The sequence below is a fragment of the Euphorbia lathyris genome, chromosome 3, assembly GCF_963576675.1.
Source record: "Euphorbia lathyris chromosome 3, ddEupLath1.1, whole genome shotgun sequence".
Lineage (NCBI taxonomy): Eukaryota > Viridiplantae > Streptophyta > Magnoliopsida > Malpighiales > Euphorbiaceae > Euphorbia > Euphorbia lathyris.
In genome coordinates, this window is record NC_088912.1 from 110,920,492 (window position 1) to 110,944,973 (window position 24,482).

At 35.8% G+C, this 24,482-nt stretch overlaps 1 protein-coding gene across 1 annotated transcript; it reads left to right on the forward strand.

Annotated features, from left to right (window-relative positions):
* LOC136223905 (uncharacterized) lies at positions 1-10,624 on the forward strand. Its single transcript, XM_066012074.1, has 8 exons — positions 1-1,185; positions 1,498-3,024; positions 5,902-6,003; positions 6,231-6,345; positions 8,551-8,776; positions 9,089-9,218; positions 9,327-9,608; positions 10,279-10,624. Exons 1-2 carry the CDS (start codon positions 651-653, stop codon positions 1,509-1,511), a joined length of 549 nt encoding a protein of 182 aa, XP_065868146.1. The 5' UTR covers positions 1-650; the 3' UTR covers positions 1,512-3,024; positions 5,902-6,003; positions 6,231-6,345; positions 8,551-8,776; positions 9,089-9,218; positions 9,327-9,608; positions 10,279-10,624.
* Positions 10,625-24,482: the final 13,858 nt, after the last annotated feature.

Here is a 24,482-nt window from a genome sequence, read left to right on the forward strand (position 1 = left end):
GGGAGATCTGAAAGTAGCGATTCCAATAACAATCGCAATTCAGATTCTAGAGAAGGAGAAGGCGATTCAACGATGAATTCAAACTCGAATTCATCAACTGTCAACAATAGCAATGATAATCCCAGACTTGTTATTGTCAGCACGATTTTGAATGGATCTAATTACATACCATGGCGGAGATCGATGTTGCTCGCTCTGAGCGCCAAACGCAAGTCAAATCATATTCTTCAAGATGAAGAACCAGTAGATAAGACCTCAGATGCATACAACAAGTGGAAATGAGAGAACAATCTTGTTTTTTCCTGGATTATAAATGCGATGTCCAGAGATTTAGCCGATGTGTACTTGTACGCACCAACAACCAGAAAATTATGGGCGGAACTGGAGGAACGATATGGCGAGAGTAATGGACCATTGATTTTTCAATTGCGTCAAGAGATCTGTAGCTTGAATCAAGGAGGTATGTCTCTGGTTGATTTCTTCAATAAAATGAAACGAATGTGGATGAATATGCTATTGTGAAGCCTCCAATTGCTTGTTCTTGTGAGGCAAGGAAATTAGTACAGGAACAGGTCCAGGAAGAGCAACTTATACAATTTTTACCTGGATTAAATCCAGAGTTTGATCATGTGAGAGATCAAATATTGTTGATGGATCCTCTACCTCCAGTCAATAGAGCTTATTCGATGCTTATACGTATCGAAAAGCAGAGAAATCCTAATTCCATTGCTTCTATTCAGAATGATTTTATGAATTTAACAACTAGAAATCGAAATTTCAGTAATAAAAAAACTGGAAATGTCAATCGTAATAATAATGGTGGCAATTATGGTAATCGGGGTAATAATGCTAATTCCTCGGTGAAAAGCAAGGAGGAGAAATTTTGTTCTTATTGCAGGAAAGGAGGACATGAGAAGAGTGAGTGTTTCTGTATTAAAGGATATCCTGATTTGTTTAAAGGAAAGAGAGTTACAGGTCTAGCTCTAGTTAACCATCGGGCACATATGTCTCATGAGCAACAAGAGTTTTCTCCACTAGATGATTTTGAAGAAGGTGAAGGAAGTTCTGCTAAGAAAGAATATGTACAAGAACTAGTGCAGAGAGAAGTACAGAGGATACTCAAAGGGAAAACAACACAAGACTATCTTCCACAAGAGTTTTCAGCATTTGTAGGGGCATGTGCAGGTAACAGTTCTTGCTCAAGTTCTCTTAAGCATTGATGAATGGATAATTGATTCAGGAGAAACAACTCATATGACATATAATGCTGGTTTATTGAGGAATATGGTCAAATTAGATGTCCCTAAGAGAGTATTTTTACCAACTGGTGAGGCTCAAATAGTCAGTCATCAAGGAGAAGTATTATTTGCTGAGAATTTCAAATTATTGAATGTGATTTATGTTCCCAAATTCAAATACAATTTGATGTCAGTTAGTAAACTGCTACAAGATCAAGGTGTCTCAGTATGTTTTTGGACCACATATTGTATCTTGCAGGGCCGAAATTTTAATCAACGATTAGCAGTTGGAAGATTGAAGAGAGGGTTGTATTATCTTGCTAAAGATTCCTTTGATAGGAATGCAATTCAAAAAGTTGTAAGCCAAACTGATTTGTGTCTTTATCTGTTATAGACAATAATGTTGATGTCGAATTATGGCATAAACGTTTGGGGCATATCTCACATGAGAAATTATCACATGTTTTTAATTTGCCTAAGAGTTCTATTATTAGTTTTGCTGATTGTGATATCTGCTTAAGAGCTAAATAAATTAGAAATTCCTTTGGATTAAGTTTCATTAAGACCTTGTAAGTGTTTGATCTGATTCATGTTGATTGTTGGGGGCCTTATAAACAAACATCTATTAGTCGTGATAGATATATGTTGACTATAGTTGATGATTTTTCCCGTGTGATATGGACTATTTTATTTAAACACAAAGACCAAGTGTCAGGCTTACTAGATGGTTTTATCACAATGGTAAATACTCAGTTTCATACTAAAGTCAAGACAGTTAGAAGTGATAATGGGACTGAATTTTTTTGGACATTCAACACAGTTAGTGTTTGCAAAACATAGCATCACGCATCAGAAAACTTATGTGTACACACCTCAGCAGAATGGGGTGGTAGAAAGGCGGCATAGAAGTCTGACTACTGTGGCGAGGGCATTACTCAAGCAAGGAGGATTGTTTGTCAAATTTTGGGGTGAAGCTATGTTATATCCCACTACACTTCTCAATATCTATCTGACTAAGGTATTGCAGTGGAAATCTCCACATTTTTTGTTATATGGAAAAGAACCAAGTTTGACAAACTTGAAGATTTTTGGTTGCCAAGGATATATGTTGAACAACAATCCTCAGAGAGGGAAATTTGATGACTGGTCAACACAGTGTATCTATGTTGGGCTCTCAACTGGACAAAAAGGATGGAAGATGTATAACATGGAAACTCACCGTTTGTGTGTGTCCAGGGATGTTCATTTCAATGAGCATATTTTTCCTTATTTATCTAACACTATTGTTTCAGTACATGACAGGCCCTTAACATCATCAATATTGTTTTAGTCTTCGCTTGATAATGATCAAGGTCTCACTGATATTGAAGCAAGCACCTCTTCACAGCCTTCACAACCTCCTGATCCTCTTCATAGTGCTCAAAATGATGATTATTCAGCAGAAAATACACCACAAATTCCTTCATCAGCAATTACCAGAACTGACTCACCGACAACTAATCACAATATGCCAATTGTTGAAAATGAAATTCTAGCAAGAAGATCTACCAGGGTCACTCAAAAACCTTCATGGTTACAAGATTTTGTTGTCAATCAAGTGATTCATTATGACAATATTATTCAATACAACGATCATTATCAAGCTTCTTTGTTCTCTATGAGTAAAGAGCTAAACCAAGAAGTTATAAAGAAGCAAAAGGACAACCTCAATGGGAGAAAGCTATGGCGGAAGAGATTGCAGCCTTGGAGAAAAACAAAACCTGGACAATCGTGCAATTGCCGCCTGGTAAACATACAGTTACTTCCAGGTGGATTTTTAAGATTAAATATGCTCTTAATGGATCAGTTGATCGATGCAAAGCAAGATTAGTTGCTCGAGGTTATGATCAGCAAATTAGTGTAGATTATCATGATAGCTATTCTCTTGTCACTAAAATCACAACGGTAAGGGTGTTTCTTACGGTGGCAACTACGAATATCACCTCGTATATCACCTCTGTTAAACATAGTGGTAGTGTATTTAGGAAACCACAAGTACCTAATAGTACAATACTATGACAAAACTCAATAACTATTTAAATTATTCTGTGATCTTCATCTCGAGATTAGCGAACGGAGCGACTCATGCTATGGCTAGGCATGCTCGGTCCAATGCTAGTTTCTTTAGTGATTTTTCTATCCATGATTTGTTGGTTTCTATAGTTTGTAATAAATCTTTCTTAATTTCTTAATAACATTTTGTTTGGTTTCAAAAAAGAAACTATTTAAATTATTTATTTAGCTTTTTATTTGAGAGGAAGTTGACTTAAACCCCATAGATCCACTCCAAACCCTGATTTCATGCTCTTCAATTCACTCGGATCTCTCCCTCAGTGCCACAGTTCATTGCCTTGCACAGTCTTCTTGTTTGGCCATCCTAGGTCTTTAACGTTCAGGAATTCTATACTTATATTTCTGGGTAAGCTCATTGTTGGAGCGACCAAATTAGTGTCCATAATTTTACAGTTGTGCATTTTGTAATTTAAGATGGAATTTGTCTGGTTCTTTTTAATTGCTTAATTTTCTTTGATTATTGGGATAATTCCAATTTTCTAATATAAATTGGACTCAATTCCTCTTGCTAAGAAAAATTGTTTTGTATGGATTTTTATAAATCGATAATCAGATAATTTCAAGTGAATTTTGTTTTACTTGGTATATAAGTGAGTCACAAAAATTAGTTTGACAAGTTAAATTTGTTGTTGTCAACACCTAACCGCGTTGATCTGAATCATGTATGGATGGTAATACTGCCTTTCAGGTTTAATGAACAGTTCTTTTCAGTTTCCAACTAACCAGGCTTAGACCATCTCCAACACATTTCATCAAATTTACTACATCAAACCATGTTTTCATCATTTTCTCTCTCTGTTTTGATGTTGCTACAATGGTTTTACTCCAACCCATTTCATCATTATTAGAGTTAAATGATTTTGTATGGATTGATTATTAGTGTTAAATGATTTTTGATTTCTGGTTTTTATGTATATAAAATAAATGAAAAAGAAAATAAATAATATTATTTTATTAAATGATGCTCCATCAAAAAAATTGATGGAGCATCAAATTTGATGATAAATGACCGTATTTTGATGCATACGGTTTGATGCTAGGTTGGAGATGGTCTTAGAGCTGCTATGAAGCACTGATACTTTCCGGAGGTCACCGTACGCGTATCCGATACTCCGGGTGAGGGGATTCCGCGGGATACGTACGGACACGCCTGGGAGTATCCCCTTTTTCTTTAAATGAGGGGATACGCGGGGACACACCAGGGACACTTCGGGGATATTTTACGGTTTTTTTTATAAAAAAAACTTCGAAAGTATAAGGGTTTTTTTTTTAAACTCAAAAAATATAAGGATTAAAATGAAATAATCTCAGGATTACTAGTATATACCGACACGAAATCTATTGAACCCTAACAAAATTGAAATTCCTAAATCTTTTCCCTCATCTGGTCGAGTTCTTCTGTTAAGTGGTTCTGTGCAATCAGTTGTCTTCCGCGATTGCTTTGTTCAAGTCGATCCCTCTCATCTGGTGGATCTGCTTTGATCGAGTTTTTCCTCTCATCTGGTCGATCTGCTATGAATTAATTACTTATTAGTTAATATTATAGATGTTATTTGTGGTTTTATAATGACTTGAGAGTATTATTTCTGTTTTTATAATGACTTTGTGAATATGATTTGTGATTTATATATTTATGTATCTTTTGAATTTTCATTATAAATGATATATATATATATATTATTAATTATATATAAAATTTGCCGTATCGAGCCTACCCGGTGCTTCATAATAGAACTGTAATTCTGGTGAAAGTTGTATGCTCTTGGCTTGGAAAATGATTTTTCATTGTGATTGTTGTTTGAAAATCATGGAAGTTTCTTTGAATTATTGCTTAAATGAGAATGATAAATTTGGAGACCCTAAGAAGGCTCGTGATTAGTGTGGCTGGATTCTGTTTCCCTTTTTCGCTATTTGTTTTTTCCTGCTTCATTTTGCTTCACTTAGTGAACTATATTTTGAAAGTTTTCCATAGCCCTAAGATGAATCCAGGCTTTAAATCATTCAGTGTTAAAGGCATAAAAAGATGGAATTTACAGCTTGAAATGTAAAAACTTCAAATATGGGTTGACATCTAGAAGAGTAGAAGCCATGTATATGCTTGCATTGTTGTTATCAAAGAAATTAAATTGTCAGCCCTTGTTTCTGAATGGTAGAGAACTTTTAAACTTTGTAGCTAATTTTGATGACTTCATCTTCCAATAGTTAGGACATTAATTGAGAGCATAAGCTTTGAAGGCTTTTAATTTGTTCACTATATGCAGTGAGACCATAAAGAAATTATGTCTGAGGCTTCATATGTTTTAGACTTTTATCACCTTTAGATTTCAGAAGATTACTATGACCATTTTCTATTATTAGTAAATATGGTTTTTGTTTGTCGGCTTTTTATCATTTCTTGAGGTGCACTGTGATGCATACAAATGTGCCTTGCTTTACCTATTTGTGTAAGGAACATATTCTTGTTGCTCTTTGAGATGATATGTTCATAGTTGCAAATGCTAAGTCGATCCTTTTGCTTCAACTGTAATTCTTACGTAGAGTGTTTCCGCAGGATTTGTGAGCTCTAATGAAAGAAGAAGCTAGTATTATCCCAAGTAATGAAATGCAAAATGGTGGTTCTATGCAAGCCTAATCCATCACATACAATTCTAAGGTTTTCAGTTTGCATAGCATCTTTACATTTTGTTGTGATGTGGGTGTAATTCAAAAGCAATTCTTCTCTTATTTATATTTTGTTTTATGGAGTTGACATTTGTAAAAAAAAAAACAGAAATTTCACATTGCAATTTGTTCGTTTTTTAGACATCCTTTAAGTTACTGGAGCTTATTTACAATGTAAAGTAGGTCAAAGAACTAATTGTTAAATTGTAACATTTGCAGAAATTTCAAGATGATCTACAAGCAGCAGGAATCAAAATCAAGCAGCATGAGGATAACTTGAAAATTTTGAAAAGTCAACGAAACAAATTAAAAACCTCAATACTTGATCTGCAAGGTATGATAAATTTTATTTTTTGTGCCTTTTCTAGAGGATTAGTTCTTCTTGAAGATTACTCAGCTAAGAAGTATTTGCATGTGCTGTTCACTTGGATAAAAGCACATCTAGGAACAAATTTATGTTGTGTAGTGTAATGGTTTTTAATTTAAGCATGGTAGCTACCTAACAAGTTCAACTGAGTCACCTGTTTTTAATTCTTGGTTCTCCAGGTGCTTTAACTACTGTGGTGACAATGTTTAGATCTGTCACTCGTATATACTGTTTCCTTCAATGTTTTAGTTAATTTAATTAGACAAAATATTTCAGTAAAGTTTTTGCTGATATAAACCGAAAATGATGTTGTTAGGAAACTGTTGTAGCTAGTCTAAATCAGAGTAAATTTATTTAGAAATTGTTATTTTCATAATTATCATTTATTTAGGAAGTCTTAGTATTAGTAGAAATAGGAGTTTATTTTCAGAACTATTATTTAGGAAGTTCTAATTCTAATAGGATAGGAGTTTGTTTTCAGAATTTTTATTTAGGAAGTGTTAAATCTAATAGAATAGGAATCCTAGTTTAAGTCTGCCTTTTGTACTATTATAGAAAGGAACCATTTATCATTGGTAAAGTACTATTTGAAAAACAAATTCAGAGATCAGGAATTCTCATCATAGAGATCCGGGTTTCTCTCTAACGAGCTGCATTAATTAATTCTCATCATACTAGCTCGAAAGAAAAAGAAGTAAGATTCACTTCCTGATTTCAAGGTTCAAGGACCCGTAATTTGATCTAAAGTTCAGGAGCTTAACAAAGTGGTATTAGAGCAAGTTATGGCTGAATCAAGTAATGTGGAAAAACAGTTTGAAGCCTTTTTGAGCTTCATATTGCAAAGACAGGCCAAAGGTGGAGGCCATGGTACTCAAACTAGAAATTATCACAACAAGGAAGGAGACTGGAGGGTGGACAGTAGAATACGACCGCAGAGGAGGTCTGCTTCCAAAATTCTCGAAACTGGTTTTCTAAGTTTGGTGGGTCATATGATCCCTTGAGCTGGTTGGTTGCATATGTGTGAGCATTTTAATAAGCATCAACACACTGTTGAAGAAGAAAATGTGGTACTAGCTTCCTTCCGCTTGGAAGGACGTGCTGAATCATGATTCACAAAGAGAGGGGTAAACTGCAGTTGACAGTGGAAGAGTTTCAATCCAGAGGTTTAGACCATCAATCCAGGATGATACAATTGGAGAATTGGTGAAAGTTAAACAGATAGGCACAATTGAGGATTAGGACGATTTGAACAACTACCGGCAAGGACGCGAAGATGAGCATTTCGATGGCAAAACAGGAGGTCGGAATATTCCTGAGTGGGCTGAAAGGCACAATAGTGGTTAAAGTAGAGTTGCATAAGTCTGCTGAATTGCCAAGGCTATATGAAAAAAGAGAAATTATCAAGATGGGACTGTTGGCCAGCAGTGGAAGGACCGTTTAGAGAAACGAAAGACTAAGAGGATTTGTTATAATTATGACTAATCATATACATGAGGACATCAGTATGAACCTTTACTAGAACCAGATGATGAAGATCCTATCACCAACTGATGCTTTGGTGAAAGTAGCTCCAGTTATCATCTTTGTGCATGAGATCACACTCATTTTTGTAGGGGAAGGCAATGTTAAAACTGTTGTAGCTAGTCTATATCATAATAAATAGTTATTTTGATTAGGTTTAGGACTTACTAGTTTCATAATTGTTATTTATTTAGGAAGTCTTAGTCCTTGAGGAGTAGGAATTTATTATCAGAATTGTTATTTAGGAAGTTTTAATTCTAATAGGGGTATGATTTTATTTTAGAATTTTTATTTAGGAAGTTTGAATGATAATATGAGCAGGAGTCCTAGTTCAAGTCTGCCTTTTGTACTCCTCATTTGAAAAACAAATTCTGAGGTCAGGAAATTAATTCTCATTATAGGTAAGCTAGGTCGAAAAAGAAAAGAAGATTTACTTCTTGATTTCATAGTCAAGGACCCGTAACTCAATCCAAAGCTCAGAACTTATAGTGTGAGCAGTTTTTTTATCTCAACTTCCAGCCAGTGTTTCCGAATGAAAGGATTTACTTTTAGATGCTAGAATTGTTTGGAGATTTTATGTGTATAATGATTTGTGATGCATAATATCTCTTTCCATTTTCATTTTTTTTTATACTGACAAGTTTCCTTTAGTTATTCTTGGTAATTATCACTCCGCAAGACCTCCTAGTGGTGAAAGTGAAAGCCATTCCTCCAATCAGAGTGAGGCAGAAATAGTAAAGCATGAAACTTCTGCTGCAGGCATTCCGTGTCAGCTGACAACACATCATGGTACTCATGCACCTCAACTCGCATTCACTAACGATGTGCTTGGTATTGTTGCTACTCTGGGCAAGGTGGATGATGATAATCTTAGCAGGTTAGTTTGAAGTTGCATGTTATCTGTTATTGATATTTACTATCTATCTAACATGTAGATTCTTCCTCTTCTATGAAATAAGTCTTATGATTAGTTTCCTTGCTGATATAGCATACTGTTCCTTGTTCTAATGTAGTCAGTTAATCTATGTACTCCACAATTCCAAGAGCCCTTATTATTTTCAATCAGTGAAATGCCTCCGTACTTACTGCCACGCTGATCTTTGCTTTAAAGAGCTGCATGATAATGCAGTTGTTGTTAGTTATCTGCACTGTTTTCAATCTACTTTTACTTATTCTTTCTTAATTGCAGGCTTTGCTAGGAATTGTTTGCAAAACTTACGAAGGTGTTAAAGCTCTTGAAACTTATGACAAGGAAGGCCATATAAATAGTGATTATGGAATTCGAGGCTTTGGTACTACTATCGGACGGACTCTGGATGGTCGATTTCTTGTCATTTGTCTTGAAAACTTAAGGCATATATCTCTTTCTTTTCTTTATTGAAGTTTGATATTCAGCTCTTGAATTACAAACTTTTTTTCCCTTGTAGACCTTATTGTGGTGAATTTGTGGATGATGACCCTGAAAGAAGGCTTGATCTTCTAAAGCCAAAATTGCCTAATGGCGAGTGCCCACCTGGATTTATTGGTTTCGCTGTTAACATGATCCATGTGGCTTACATGAATTTGTTGTATGTATCCGATGTGTATGGCCTCAGAAAGACTCTATTTTATAGCCTCTTTTCTCGCCTGCAAGTTTACAAAAGTGATGGAGCAATTTCACTGGATGGAGGGATTATTAAGCCTAATGGTTTCTTTTCCTTGTGGAATCGGTAAGTGTTTTGCTTTCATTATTGACATTTGTCTTCCAATTGGATCTAATGGTGAATTTCATTGTTTTACAGCATCTCCTTTTGTGGTATTTCGGAATTTGCTTTCTGCATGTAGGTAGTTTAAATGCACTAAGAAAGAAATGTCTTTCTGAATCGTGATAGATTGTAGAATTATGTTTGTGCTATAATTCGATTATAATAGGCCACCTATAGGGTTCATAGCATTAGCCTCTAACCTTCCAAATTCAACTCATGATATTTGGTGCATGGATTTTTCTTCCGCCAATTTTTGTACAACTATCATACAAAAGAAAAGAAATATGTATTTTGTCTAGAATGTCGATCCAAAGGGTGAGCCTTGGCGCAACGGTAAACGTTGTTGTTGTGTGACCGAGAGGTCACGGGTTCAAGTCTTAGGAGCAGCCTCTTGCCAATGAAATTGGCAGTGGAAGGGTTGCCCCAGTAGACCCTTATGGTGGGATCCCTCCCTGGACCCTCACGGACGCATAGTGCACCCGGCCATCTTTTATGTTTCATGCGATGCATCTGGCTATTAAATAACATATTTTGACATGCATACCCTATGTTTAGAGTTGCATGTGTGTGTGAGCGCATGTTGTGTGTGTATTTCTCATTTGGTATCTCTTCTTTCTGGATTTTTTTTGTTCAGCAGGACTGATGTTGATGTAAGATTTCCAAAACCTTCCATGTCAGCAAATCCACCTGATAACTGCATGGAAACTGAGAATCAGCTCAAGCAGAAGACATTGGAAAAGGAGAAGTTGACAGATGATTTAAAGCGAGAGCAAATGCTGTTGAATTCTGTGAGATTCAATTATGAGAGTAAGAAGGAAGAGTTTGTTAAGGTTCTCGCAAAACTTCTGCATACACAGCTCAAGTATTTCACTGAACACATCTTAATTGAGTTAGATTGGAGTTGTATTTGATAAATTTTGAACACAATAGACAAATTGCAACGCAATGCAAAGAGTATTTGTTATTTAGAATGTAAACTGAGGAAGATTTAAATAGCTTTACAGTGAACAGAAATCCAAAAACAGAGACTAACGTATCCCACATATACAGGAAACGTGATTACAGCAAAGACCAAATCAAACTGTAACTTATTCCTAGTTTCTAGGAACTTATTGTTAACAGCAAAGACTAATTCAAACAAGAAGACACGTTACTTAACACTTATTGTTAACAGCAAAGACTACTTCAAACAAGAAGACACGTTACTTAACAAAACTCTCCCCTAAACTAAACTTGCTTACAACAAGTTAGTTTATACCCAAGCTGCTTCGAACACCAAGTGCTTCTCTAAGCTTCTCAAATTGATCAAGCTTTAACGGTTTTGTCATGATATCTGCAACTTGCTCATTCGTGCCACAATATTCCATTTTAATTGACCCATCATTTACAAGATTTCTTAAAAAATGAAATCGTACATCAATATGTTTGCTTCTCCCATGAAGTATCGGATTATTTGCAAGTTTAATAGTAGAAGAATTGTCACAGAGAACCTTGACAGAGTCAATTTTTGTACCTTCAATTTGTTTCAGAATTCTCTGCATCCAGACACATTGACACGCACATGAGGCAGCAGCTATATATTCTGCCTCTGTAGTTGACAGACTCACTACAGGTTGCTTCTTGGACACCCAAGCTACAGTTCCTCCACTTAATACGAAAGCATATCTTGATGTACTCTTTCGATCATCTATATCACTGTCCGTATATGCCATTAACTCAGTTGTGCAGCCTCGTTTGTAAACAATGCCAAAATCAGTAGTACTTTGAATATATCTCAAGATTCTCTTAGCTGCTAACATATGTATCTCCATTGGTTTTGACATAAATCTGCTTATGAGACATACACTGTACATCAAATCTGGTATTGTGACAGTCATATATAGCAAGCTTCCAACAATCTGCTTGATCAAGGTTCCATTTACTTGAGTGCCTTCCTCCTCCTTTGATAGTTTGTTTCCTGGAACAATTGGATTTCTGACTCAATTGCACCCTTTCATCCCGAATTTTTCAAGCATTTCACTGGCATATTTCTTCTGGCTGATGAAAATGCCATTTACTCCTTGATGAACTTCCACTCCCAAGAAATACTTCATTTCTCCTAGATCAGTCATCTCGAACTCATTCTTCATAGAGTTTTTGCAATTTTGTATCATAATCAAATCATTTCCTGTAAAAACAAGATCATCAACATAGAGACTTATAATTAGAATCTTGTTGTTCTCCTGTTTTACAAACAAGGTAGGATCACAGCAGCTTCTTTCGAACCCTTCTTTGACGAAGTATCCTTCAATTCTACTAAACCACGCCCTTGGAGCTTGCTTTAAGCCATACAGAGCTTTGTTTAGTTTGTATACTTTGTTGTCATCTCCCTTAACTTCATAGCCTTGTGGCTGAGCGACGTAGACGTCTTCTTTGAGTTCTCCGTGTAGAAATGCGCTTTTAACATCTAGTTGAAACAGCTTCCAACCATTTTTCGCTGCTACTGCAATTACCATGCGAATAGTATCCCATCGTGCTACTGGTGCAAAGACCTCATTGTAGTCAATTCCCTTTTCTTGAGCATACCCTTTTGCCATGAGACGTGCTTTACATTTGTCAATCTCTCCATTTTCGTTCATCTTGGTTCGATACACCCACTTGACACCTATCACCTTCACTTCCAAAGGAGCCTTTACAAGTTCCCAAGTTTGATTTTTCTTTATTGCTTCGATTTCAAGATCCATTGCATCCCTCCATTTCTTCAATTTTGCTGCTTGTTCATAGAAAATGGGATCAGCAGATATACATAGAGCAAAGTTTTGTACCTCATCTTCAGAGAATCCTTCTCCACTTGTGTAATCTTCTAAGTAGGCAGGAGTTCTTCGTTCTCTAATTGAGAAAGATGAATTAGAGGTATTGTTGGGGCTGGAATTCGGTGAGTTAGAGCTGGAACTTGCTGAATTTGGAACATCACTGTTGGAGCTTGAATTTTCTGCGTCATTGGAGGTGATGTCTTCATCTACATCTGCTGTATTTTCTTCATCTAAATCTGCTTCTTCTTCACTTTCATCTCCTTGATTGTGGGCTTCTTCATATTCTTCTCCACAATCAAGTACATCAGTAGTCTCCTCTTTTGTTTTTGCCCAATCCCATCTTTCATCTTCTTCAAAGATGACATCTCTGCTGATGGTTACTTTCTTTGTGAAAGGATTAATCAGCTTATATCCTTTGGACTCCACACTGTAGCTGATTAGGACTAATTTCTGACTTTTTGCATCTAACTTCAATCTCTTAGCATCAGGTACATGAACATTTCCAATGCAGCCAAAGACCCTGAAATATTCAATGTTAGGTTTCAAATCGCTCCAACATTCTTCTGGAGTTTTATTTTTCACAAAGGCAGTGGGACTCCGATTGAGAATGTGACATGTCCACTTCGCAGCATGTGGCCAAAGAATTTTGGGCATTTGTTTTTCTTCAAGCAAGCATCTCACCATATTGAGGATTGTACGGTTTTTACGCTCCGCAACTCCGTTTTGCTGAGGCGTATACGCCGTAGTAAGTTGTCTTCTTATGCCTTGTGTTTTGCAAAATTCTGAAAATTCTTTGGAGTTGAATTCTCCTCCTCTATCTGTTCTTAAGCTGCACATTGATAAACCACACTCTTTCTCCACCATTATTTTGAAATTTTTGAAAGTCACAAAAGCTTCACTCTTTTCGTTCAGAAAATAAATCCATAGCTTTCGACTAAAGTCATCTATGAATGTTAATATGTACCTCTTTTGACTGTAGGAGGCAGGCGAAATAGGACCGCAAATGTCTGAGTGTATGAGCTGTAATTTCTTTGTGGCTCTCCAATTACTCTTCTTTGAAATGGCTACTCTATGTTGTTTTCCCATCATGCAACTTGTACATTTTTTTGTTGGGGTTTTGATGTTTGCCAGCCCTCGAACCATCTCTTTGTTGTGCAGCAATGCTAGATTTTTATAGCTCAGATGCCCAAATCTTTGATGCCAAATTTCACTCGATTCTTCAATTTGTGCGTTGAAGCAAGAAAGTGATTTCATGAGAATGTTTGCAATAACTACAAACATTTTGTTTGCTGTCATTTCGCTTTTCATTATAACACCACGGGTCGGATGATATAACTTGCACACTCCATGTTTGATAAGAATGGTGATTCCTCGTTCTTGTAATTGACCTATGCTCAGCAGGTTATTACGCAATTCAGGTACATAAAAAACATCACTCACAATTTGGATTTGGCCTCCAACTTCGAGCTTGATACTCCCTTTCCCCATCACCATCAGCTTGGAATCATTCCCAAGTTTAACAGAATGCTTAAAAACTTCATCAAGTCGTGTGAACCACTCTTTGTTTCCTGACATGTGGTTCGAACATCCAGAATCAAGAAACCAGATCCCTTTCCTTTTGTCTTGCTTGAGATCAACTTGCGCCATTAACAACATCTCATCTTCATCATCAATCTCGGCATAGTGAGTCTGTTTCTCTGAATTTTGACATTCATGCTGAAAATGTCCCAAATTGTGACATGTATAGCATTCAATAGCAGTTTTGTCAAAGAACGATCTGCCTTTGCCTCTTCCTCGACCTCTAAACGTGCCTCTACCTCGTCCACTTCGGTCTTCATGTGTAACTTTCAATACTTGATCTTCTTCTACAGATCCTTTCATCCTTTGTTCGTGAATTAAAAGGATGCTTTGGAGTTCATCCACAGTTAAAACATCAACATTATTTGATTCTTCAATTGAACATACCACATAGTTGAATTTTGGAACTAAGGATCGAAGAATCTTTCCTGTGATATCAGCTTCTTTGAGACTTTCACCACATGATTTCATCCTTTTGGCAATTGAGAGTGTTCTTCCAAAATAGGCATTGACACTTTCCCCTTCTTTCATCTTCAGAATTTCGAATTCAGTTTTTAGGGTTTGAAGTTGTGCTCTTTTAACCCTTGTTGACCCTTTAAATTTCTGCTTCATCGAGTCCCAAATCTGCTTGGATGTATCATCGTTCAGAATGGTTTCCATAATTTCTCTGTCAATGGCTTGATAGAGATAATTCTTCACCTTCTTGTCTTTCAATTGCTGTTCTGCAATAACTTTAGACTCTGCTTCTGATGGCTCTCTTCCTGCTGGAATCTCTGTTATTCCGTCTTCTACTAGGCTCCAGAATTCCTTTGCTCGAAGGAAATTCTCCATCAATTTTGCCCAATGTTCATAGAAGCCATCAAATTTTGGGATAGCTGGTTGCACAAAACCATTATTGTTGCTTTCTTCCATCTCTTCACACTCTTCTCTCGTGTTTCTCTCACACTTTTCTCTCTCAATCAGGCCTGTTCTGGCTCTGATACCAAATGATAAATATTGAACACAATAGACAAATTGCAACGCAATGCAAAGAGTATTTGTTATTTAGAATGTAAACTGAGGAAGCTTTAAATAGCTTTACAGTGATCAGAAATCCAAAAACAGAGACTAACGTATCCCACATATACAGGAAATGTGATTACAGCAAAGACCAAATCAAACTCTAACTTATTCCTAGTTTCTAGGAACTTATTGTTAACAGCAAAGACTAATTCAAACAAGAAGACACGTTACTTAACACTTATTGTTAACAGCAAAGACTACTTCAAACAAGAAGACACGTTACTTAACAGTATTTTGGAGAATTCAACAACATTTGCTCTTGCTTTAGATGCAGGCAGGCAGGACAGGGTAGGTTCAACCCTAGATTATATTAGAAGGGGGAATCAAATCCTTATTAGGATAACAACTCGGAAAAGTCTTCTATTTTGTTATCGTTTCTGAATGGGTTACGAATTTCTTTTCGTGAAAAGTGCAACTTACTCAGTTACCAGGAGCAATTGGTTTTGTGAAGTCAATGGTTTGAAAACCATCCTTTTCGATCTGTGGTGTGCAGTAAGGACGGGTTCGTATTAGGAGTAGCAGTGGGTAAATTTAGTAACTTTTGGACTCTTAACATCTTCATAATCAATGTTTTTAACAGACTTTTTGTATTGACTGAGTTGGAGTTGTTTAAAAATGTTCTGCACTTATGTGAAATTATTTTGGTTTTTCTTTTTGCATACTTTTTGATTAATTTGGATAAATAATTTACTAATTTCTATGTTTTTATATGTTAAGCTAGTCTGCTTTTGGAAATAATTGTATAGTCATTAAGTTTTTTTGTTTCTATCAATTCTTTAAAATTAATAGTCAAAATAGATTAAATTAAATTTGAAGTGACAACTCTTTATCCTATTTTATAAAAATAAAACATCTATGTTTTTATTTTCCAACATAGTCATAATTTATAATCTCTTCAATATACAGCAATTGATATTAATTTTTTGTATAGTTATAAAAATTTAATTTAGCGATATAGAACTTAATGAAAAAAAAATATTGGCTTAGAATTTGTCCATAATTGTCGATTGACTCTCTAAACTTTACAAGTGTATCACCAGTTGATTGAACTTGATTATTTCGTATCACCAACTCTTTGAAGTTGTCCATAAAAGTATATTAGCTCATTCAACTTTATAAGTGTCTCACCAACTCCCTAAACTTATTTATTTTGTAACAACTAAATACAAAAACCTATCAAACCTAAATTCTAAAAATACATTAAATATCACAAAAGTGGTAGTTTAATAATGTAATTATATATAAAATTACTTATCATCTCATTTATATAAATAAAAGGGTTAAGGAGCAAAAATACCCCCTAACATTTTGGGTCAGGAGCAATTTTCCCCTAATGTAAGAAATGGTGCAATTTTACCACTAGCGTTGGAAACCAAGAGTAATTTTACACCTAACATTAAAAAATTGGATTAATTTGAGAAATAATTCATCAAACTGTCTTCTCGGTCATGAATCTTATCATCTACACTTCACACGTGCGTCATTTTATCAGTAACAAATTACAAACATATGTTGGGATGTGAAAAAATATAAAAAAAATATAAAAATATATTGTATCTTGTAAGAATTTGGCAAAAAATTTCAAAAAATTCACTGAATTTATAAATACTAATCTCTAATTCAATTATTAAATTATAAAAAACATGAAATCATTTTTTAGAACGAATTGATATGAAATTGGTACAGAATAAGGAACAAAAATATATGTGTTTTATAATAGTGTCTGAATATGCCCAAATTATCAACGTGACGGGTAAAATTGCACCATTTTACACGTTAGATGTAAAATTACTCCTGACACAAAACGTTAGGGGCATTTTTGTACCTTAACTCTAAATAAAATAAAAAATGATAATTTCGGAAGAAAAACATATGTATCACAATTTCTCTCCAATTTGGGAGTTTAAGAAAAATTACTCAAAATTCACTCACCTACCCCTCTTACTAGATAAATTACACTCATGGCCACTGGACTTTACTTATTTTAATATTTAGCCACTGAATTTCAATTCTTAACCGTATATCCACTAAATTTTACACTTTTTAACACAGGTTGCCACTCACCTTTAATCAACTCTTCCAAATGGCCGTGAACGATCTCAAAATGAAAATATTAAAGAACTATAGTTTTTCAGAACAACATTTACCATGAAATCATATTTTTTATTTTCCAAAATCACATTTATTGGAGCTTTCTTTCTCTAAAAATTTCATTCTTTCTTCTAACCAAACAATACCTCAATGACTTTAAAACGAAATTTTCAAAAATTAAAGTTCCTTATAATATCATTAACTTTTTGAATTTTTTATTTCGAGTCTTCAAGAGTGATTTTAAGGCGTTGAGTGATCATTGAAATAAAAAATTGTAACATTCACTGGCCATACCGTTAAGAATTGAAGTTAACCGGCCACAGTGTTAAAATGAGTAAACTTCAGTGGCCATGGGTGTAATTTACCCTCGCTTACAGTTTCTAACCGAACCGACTTACCACTACAAAGAGCTGTTCATGTATAAAAAGAGCATGGAAGAAGCGCAAAAGTTGATAATTCATTTCAATCTCCAGCCGAAAAGATGACTGACGGTCACCTCTTCAACAATATCTCTCTCGGTGGTCGCGGTGGGGCTGTAAGCTATTCCTCTCTCTTCATCTCTATTCTTCTTAATTTTGCTTTTGTCTGCTCAGATTATCGCCTTTTCTTTTGACTGGTTTTTGGGTGTTCGTATTGTTTTCTACCTGGAAACCCTAACTTCTCCTAATATTCAATCTTACTTGTTAATAGCTATGTTTCTGTGTCGTTGCCAAGTCAGGAATATGAATGCCAAGAGATGAAATGACTAGAAATTTAATTATGTGTTATTTTCTTCCGTTTTAGCTGTAGTTGTGATATCCTTCCAGACTTCATTTCACCTTCTTGGTCCAATATCATGTAGATATTATCCACTCTAGCCCAAATCCAACATATTGGCCTCACGGCTTTAAAACGCATCTGGATGTATTGGATTCTCATCTCACTAATAAGCCCCAGTCACTCTCTCTCCATTTCCGATGTGGGATTCAGTTCATTCCTGTCCCCATCGTCATCCCTTAGGGCCGCTCCTTGCTCAGGTCTTCTACCCCGGCGCCACCCACTTCGGACCGGGTCGTTACACTTTTGGACTCTTAACATCTTCATAATCAGTGTTTTTAACTGACTTTTTTGTATTGACTGAGTTTTACAAGTTCTTTCATAATAAGTTTTTGTTTCTATCGATTCTTTAAAATTAATAGTTAAAATAGATTACATTAAATTTGAAGTGACAAATCTTTATCCTATTTTAAAATTTTAAGTATAAATTTATAAAAATAAAACATCTATGTTTTTATTTTCCAACATAGTCATAATTTAGTTATAAATATTTAATTTAGCGATATAGAACTTAATGAAAGAAAAATATTGGCCTAGAATTTGTCCATAATTGTAGATTGACTCTCTAAACTTTGCAAGTGTATCACCAGTTTATTGAACTTGATTATTTCGTATCACCAACTTTTTGAAGTTGTCCATAAACGTATATTACCTCATTGAACTTTATAAGTGTCTCACCAACTCCCTAAACTTATTTATTTTGTAACAACTAAATACAAAAACCTCTTAAACCTAAATTCCAAAAATACATCTCCATCTATGCAAGAGGTAATTTTTTCTCTTCTCATATCTTTCAACTTATTATAATAGTTAGTTTTGCAGGTTTAAGAGATCGAATGGATAAGAATTGAAAGTTAATATTATGATCTTTGTATTTAGTTGTTACCAAATAAGCAATTTTATGGAGCTGGTGAAAAACTTATAAAATTCAGGGAAGTAAGTGAGTTATATGAAATAACTTGTTGTGTTTTGATGAAAGGTAAGGTAAGTGGTGGTTTAATAATGTAATTATATATAAAATTACTTATCATCTCATTTGTATAAATAAAAGAGTTAAGGTGCAAAAATACCCCTAACATTTTGGGTCAGGAGCAATTTTACCCCTAATGTAAAAATTGGTGCAATTTTACTACTAGCGTTGGAAACCAAGAGTCATTTTACCCCTAACATTAAAAATTTGGATTAATTTGAGAAATAATTCATCAAACTGTCTTCTCGATCATGAATCTTATTATCTATATTTCACACGTGCGTCATTTTATCAGTAACAAATCACAAACATATGTTGGTATATGAAAAAATATAAAAAAATAAAAAATATACTTTTTTTTGGTAGAATAGGAAGGCTCACGGCCCAATAAAAAATATACTGTATCTTGTAAAAATTGGGCAAAAAATTTCAAAAAATTCACTGAATTTATAAATACTAATCTCTAATTCAATTATTAAATTATAAAAAACATGAAATCATTTTTTTAGAACGAATTGATATGAAATTGGTGCAGAATAAGGAACAAAAGTATATGTGTTTTATAATAGTGTCTGAAATTGACCCAAATTATCAACGTTAGGATAAAATTGCACCATTTTACACGTTAAGGGTATTTTTGTACCTTAACCCTAAATAAAATAAAAAATGATAATTTTGGAAGAAAAACATATGTCACAATGTCTCTCCAATTTGGGAGTTTAAGAAAAATTACTCAAAATTTACTCACCTACCCCCACTTACTAGATAGATTACACTTATGCCCACTGGACTTTACTTATTTTAACATTTAGCCACTGAATTTCAATTCTTAACGGTATAGCCACTGAATTTTACACTTTTTAATGCAGATTGCCACTCCACTTTAACTAACTCTTCCAAATGGAGGATGATGAAAATATTCAAGAATTATAGTTTTTCAGAACAACATTTACCATGAAACAATATTTTTTATTTTCCAAAATAGCTTTATTGGAGCTTTCTTTCTCTAAAAATTTCATTCTTTCTTCTAACCAAACAACACCTAAATGATTTATAATATCATTAACTTTTTGAATTTTTTATTTCGAGTCTTCAAGAGTGATTTTAAGGCGTTGAGTGATCATTGAAATAAAAAATTGTAACATTCACTGGCCATACCGTTAAGAATTGAAGTTAACCGGCCACAGTGTTAAAATGAGTAAACTTCAGTGGCCATGGGTGTAATTTACCCTCGCTTACAGTTTCTAACCGAACCGACTTACCACTACAAAGAGCTGTTCATGTATAAAAAGAGCATGGAAGAAGCGCAGAAGTTGATAACTCATTTCAATCTCCCGCCGAAAAGATGACTGATGGTCACCTCTTCAACAATATCTCTCTCGGTGGTCGCGGCCGGGCTGTAAGCTATTCCTCTCTCTTCATCTCTATTCTTCTTAATTTTGCTTTTGTCTGCTCAGTTTATCGCCTTTTCTTTTGACTGGTTTTTGGGTGTTCGTATTGTTTTCTACCTGGAAACCCTAACTTCTCCTAATATTCAATCTTACTTGTTAATAGCTATGTTTCTGTGTCGTTGCCTTGTCAGGAATATGAATGCCAAGAGATGAAATGACCAGAAATTTAATTATGTGTTATTTTCTTCCGTTTTAGCTGTAGTTGTGATATCCTTCTGTTAGCGATATTTTCGAAATATGCTAATTTCAACCTTGTGGTTAGGGTGCGGGCGTGCCAGAGAAGATTATTTTTCAATTAAAATGGTTAAGTTTAGGAATTTGCGCGCCAAAACTTGAAATCTAAACGAGGCGATTGGCGAGGGACGCAAGGATTGAAAAAGTCCCTCTTGGTCTCTCGCGCCGTTATAGAAACTTTGCGAGATATATTATTTTTATTTAAGCTAATATGGATAAATTAAAGACGGAAAGATAAAGGAAATTAAAGTGCGAAATTGACACGAGAGTTTGGGAAAAATGGTATTTATTGATATGAATGAGTGTTTGAGTATATGTGTTCAAAGTAAGCATTAAAATGAAATGAATTACAATTGAGAAATCTCTATATTAAACATATAGGTAATCAATTGAATTAGAATAAACAAATCAATATAAAGAATTGAAATGCGATAAAATAAATTGAAATTCAACAACAAACTCGGAGCCACAATAGCTATCTCGGATTGATGTTGAATTTTGGTGTTGGTGCGAGGTCCTCGGAGAGCTGCAGCCGGTAGGGCCCGTACGGTATGTGATCTTTGGCGATGTCGAAACGTGTGGTAGGCAAATGGGACAGATTTAATCTTTAACTTTGGGAGGCTCGTTTGGATGCTTAGAAACACGGAATCGGATGAGTAAATAGTCTAAATTGAACTTCGGAATGTCAGGAACAAACTTTTATAAGGGGTCTAAGGCTGAAACGAACTTTAAAAGGGCGAAATTGAGAGTTGAAAACAACCGGACGAATCTGAAAATTTTTGGAAACAGAGTATCTAAAACAATTTGAGCTGGAAAGATCGGCTTGTAAATAGAGTTTCTGAATACGGAATTAGGAAAATAAATATACTAGATCGAACTTCAGGACGTCGGGAACAACTTTGTTGAAGGGATTGGAAGCAAAAAATGACTTTAAATGGACGGAATTAGGCTTTGAAAATAAATGGACGAATCTGGAAAATTAATTTAGAAACAGAGTTCTAGCTAAGAATTGAACAAATTAAGAGCTTGAGAATGCTAAAGTGAATTGAAAAGACTTGAAAAGAGGCTATTGGAACTGAGTTAAGGCTAAAGGAGAGCTAAAGAAGGAATCGAAGCTAAGAAAAATGAAGAACGAAAGGAAGAACTTGAAGAACTTGAAGAACTAAGAACAAAAGAAACTAGAGACTAAGCATTGGAGCTTTGAGAGGGGGTTTTGTGTGTTGAATGAGTGATTTTTTATGAAGGGGAGGGGGTCTATTTATAGTTTTTTGGAGTGGAATTTTGGTAATTATTTGGTGGTATTTTGGTAATTATTGGTCAACTACCCCTTATTTTTCTCTCTAACCTTGCCCACTACCTTGCCACATCATCAACTTCCTCAACTTCCTCCAACTACCACTAACTTTCATGCCACATCACCCCACTACCTTGTGGTTAGAGAAGATCTTAAGGTTTCGACCTAGATGTGGGGATGGGGCTAAGCTTGTAGGCTAGCCCGTGGCTGTGTCCGGATGCGTTTTGAGAAATCGGTGATCGACAACGGGCTCCGGGCGAGAACTAACCTCTAGTTCGCCGAGAGAAAGAACACGCCCCGCGTAAGTCTGGCTATGCCCTGCATAGTGCGGCTCCTGAACTTGGTGCGTCTTGTCGATGATGTTTACACAAGGCGTCTCTGGTCTTGCGCCCCGCGTGGTTGAGTTGTTGAAGTATAACTTCTCCGGGTGCATGATATACGCTCCGCGTATAGGAAGGTACGCCCCGCGTGTTTGTGTTTCTGATCCTGGAGCGCCTTGTTGATGCGTTTTACGCATTGCGTATAGGAAGGCACGTCCCGCGTAATGGAGTCTCTGAAGCGGAACGTCTTCGGATGGCTGGTTACGCTTCGCGTATAGGAAGGCACGCCCCGCGTGTTTGAGGTGAGTTTACGAATGGATTTTCATTTTTATTTTATCATTTATTATTTTCTAGACAAAATATAAACTATATCCTAAAATCGAAACCCAAGTATTGTATATACATAAAATAAAATTTATTTTATTTTGGGCCAACAATTGCGCCCCTCTTTTGTGCATAAATAAAATAGAAAAAATAAAATTTATGCATAAAAGAAGTTTTTATTTAAATGTCTCTTCTTCAAGATAATAGAGAAAGAATCCTGCAGGATTTTTAGAATTTGAATCCCTTAAGACTCTCAACCTTGATCAACTGCCACTCTTCTTCCTCTTCTACGTTTTTGTTTTTTGCCATTTCTTTTCTCAAAGCTCAACAAACATAAGGAATCAAGCTCTCAATTCTCAAACATGGGTATGCAAACTATTTTCCTTCTCTATTTTCTTTCTTTGTTGATTTTCTTTTGCTTTTGTATATGTAGAATTATATTTATTGAAAAGCTGATAAATTGAATTGGAATTCAATGTAAGAATTTTAGAACTACCACATGTGAGTGAGATTGTATTGCTGAAATTTTATATCTGTCTGTCTCAGCTGCGTGTTCATATTCTGACACCATTCACGCTGATTCTCGTTTAGGCATAACACTTGGCTTGCAGGAGGTAATTTCCAATGAATTTTGCAATTTCCTGATCATGTATTTGAAGGTAGCATCCATAGGCTTTAATTGATCGTGTTTGTACTTCAATTTCAGGATAGCGTCTTTACTATTAGCCCTGTTGCTGCGAATAACTCCCCTTTGCCTCCTTATCCCATGAGTAGTCCCACCGAATTGGCCCTTCATAGAAAAACTTATCAATTCCCTGCAAGTAAAAAAGGGCTGATATTCCCTCGCTGTTACATTGGATGGAATGACCTTGTAGATCACTTAGAGCCGAGATATGCGAGTGTTTGGGACCAAGTTGGCATTAGGGATTTTGTTCGTTTGACCCGTCATGAAATTACTCCTTGTGTGAATGTACTGGAGGGGGTGCTGAATTATTGGTCGCCTGTATGTAACTCGTTGATCCTTCTGTTGGGTCCCATGTCTATCACTTTACGTGATGTAGTTGCTTTGACGGGGCTGCCTATTATCGGGGAGGAAGTCCCGAGTTGTGTCGAGACAAATGCGTTCCCTGAAGTGAAGGCTATCTTATGTCCAAATGATCAGAGGGAAATTGGACAAGAGAGAGTTGGATGATGAGGATCATGTGCATTTTCTGTGGATGATGCTCAGCAATTATATCTTCGAGCCGTTAGGCCTCAGACCTACTGCAGAAATATTGATCATCGCTAAGACTCTGGCTTCGGGCCGCCGTTTAGCTCTTGGCACCATGTTGTTGGCCTCAACATTCCACCACCTAGCTCTTACTATTGAGGATAAACCATTCATAAAACCTAGAGGTGGTTTGTGGCTATTGCAGCTGTGGCTTTTTATCTATTTTCCTCATTTGGCCACCGCATCGTCAATGGAGACTTCGGGACATCTTGGCGTGGACCTTTGCTACAGCTCTTCGAGTTTGGCTGTTAGTGTAGTTGTGAGATTTCTTCGTACTTTGGTGCCATCTACTCATAACAAGCTGTTTCTTTTTTGGGAAAAGGATAACTCGTGTCTACAATCTTGGGCTCTCTCTTACTTGTCTGCTGCCCCCCATGAAGGTGCTGAATGGTGGATGATGGTATGTGCGACACGTCGGTTACACCATGGGGTGAACCGAACCAGAATCTCTCGCTCATCGAACCCTGGTTTGACCTTATATGCACCCTGTCTTTGGGCACGTCAATTAGGCTTTTTCCAATCTATCCCGGGGCAACTCTCATTCCCTACCCCTTCTCAGCGGTGTGGGGTTAGTGATGAAGATATAGCGGCTGCGGTTCTGGATGCAGGATATGATCAGGGACCACTTCTACTTGG

What these genes read in the sequence shown, in the direction of transcription:
- LOC136223905 (XM_066012074.1), top strand. Translation starts at nt 651, where the DNA reads ATGGATCCTCTACCTCCAGTCAATAGAGCTTATTCGATGCTTATACGT.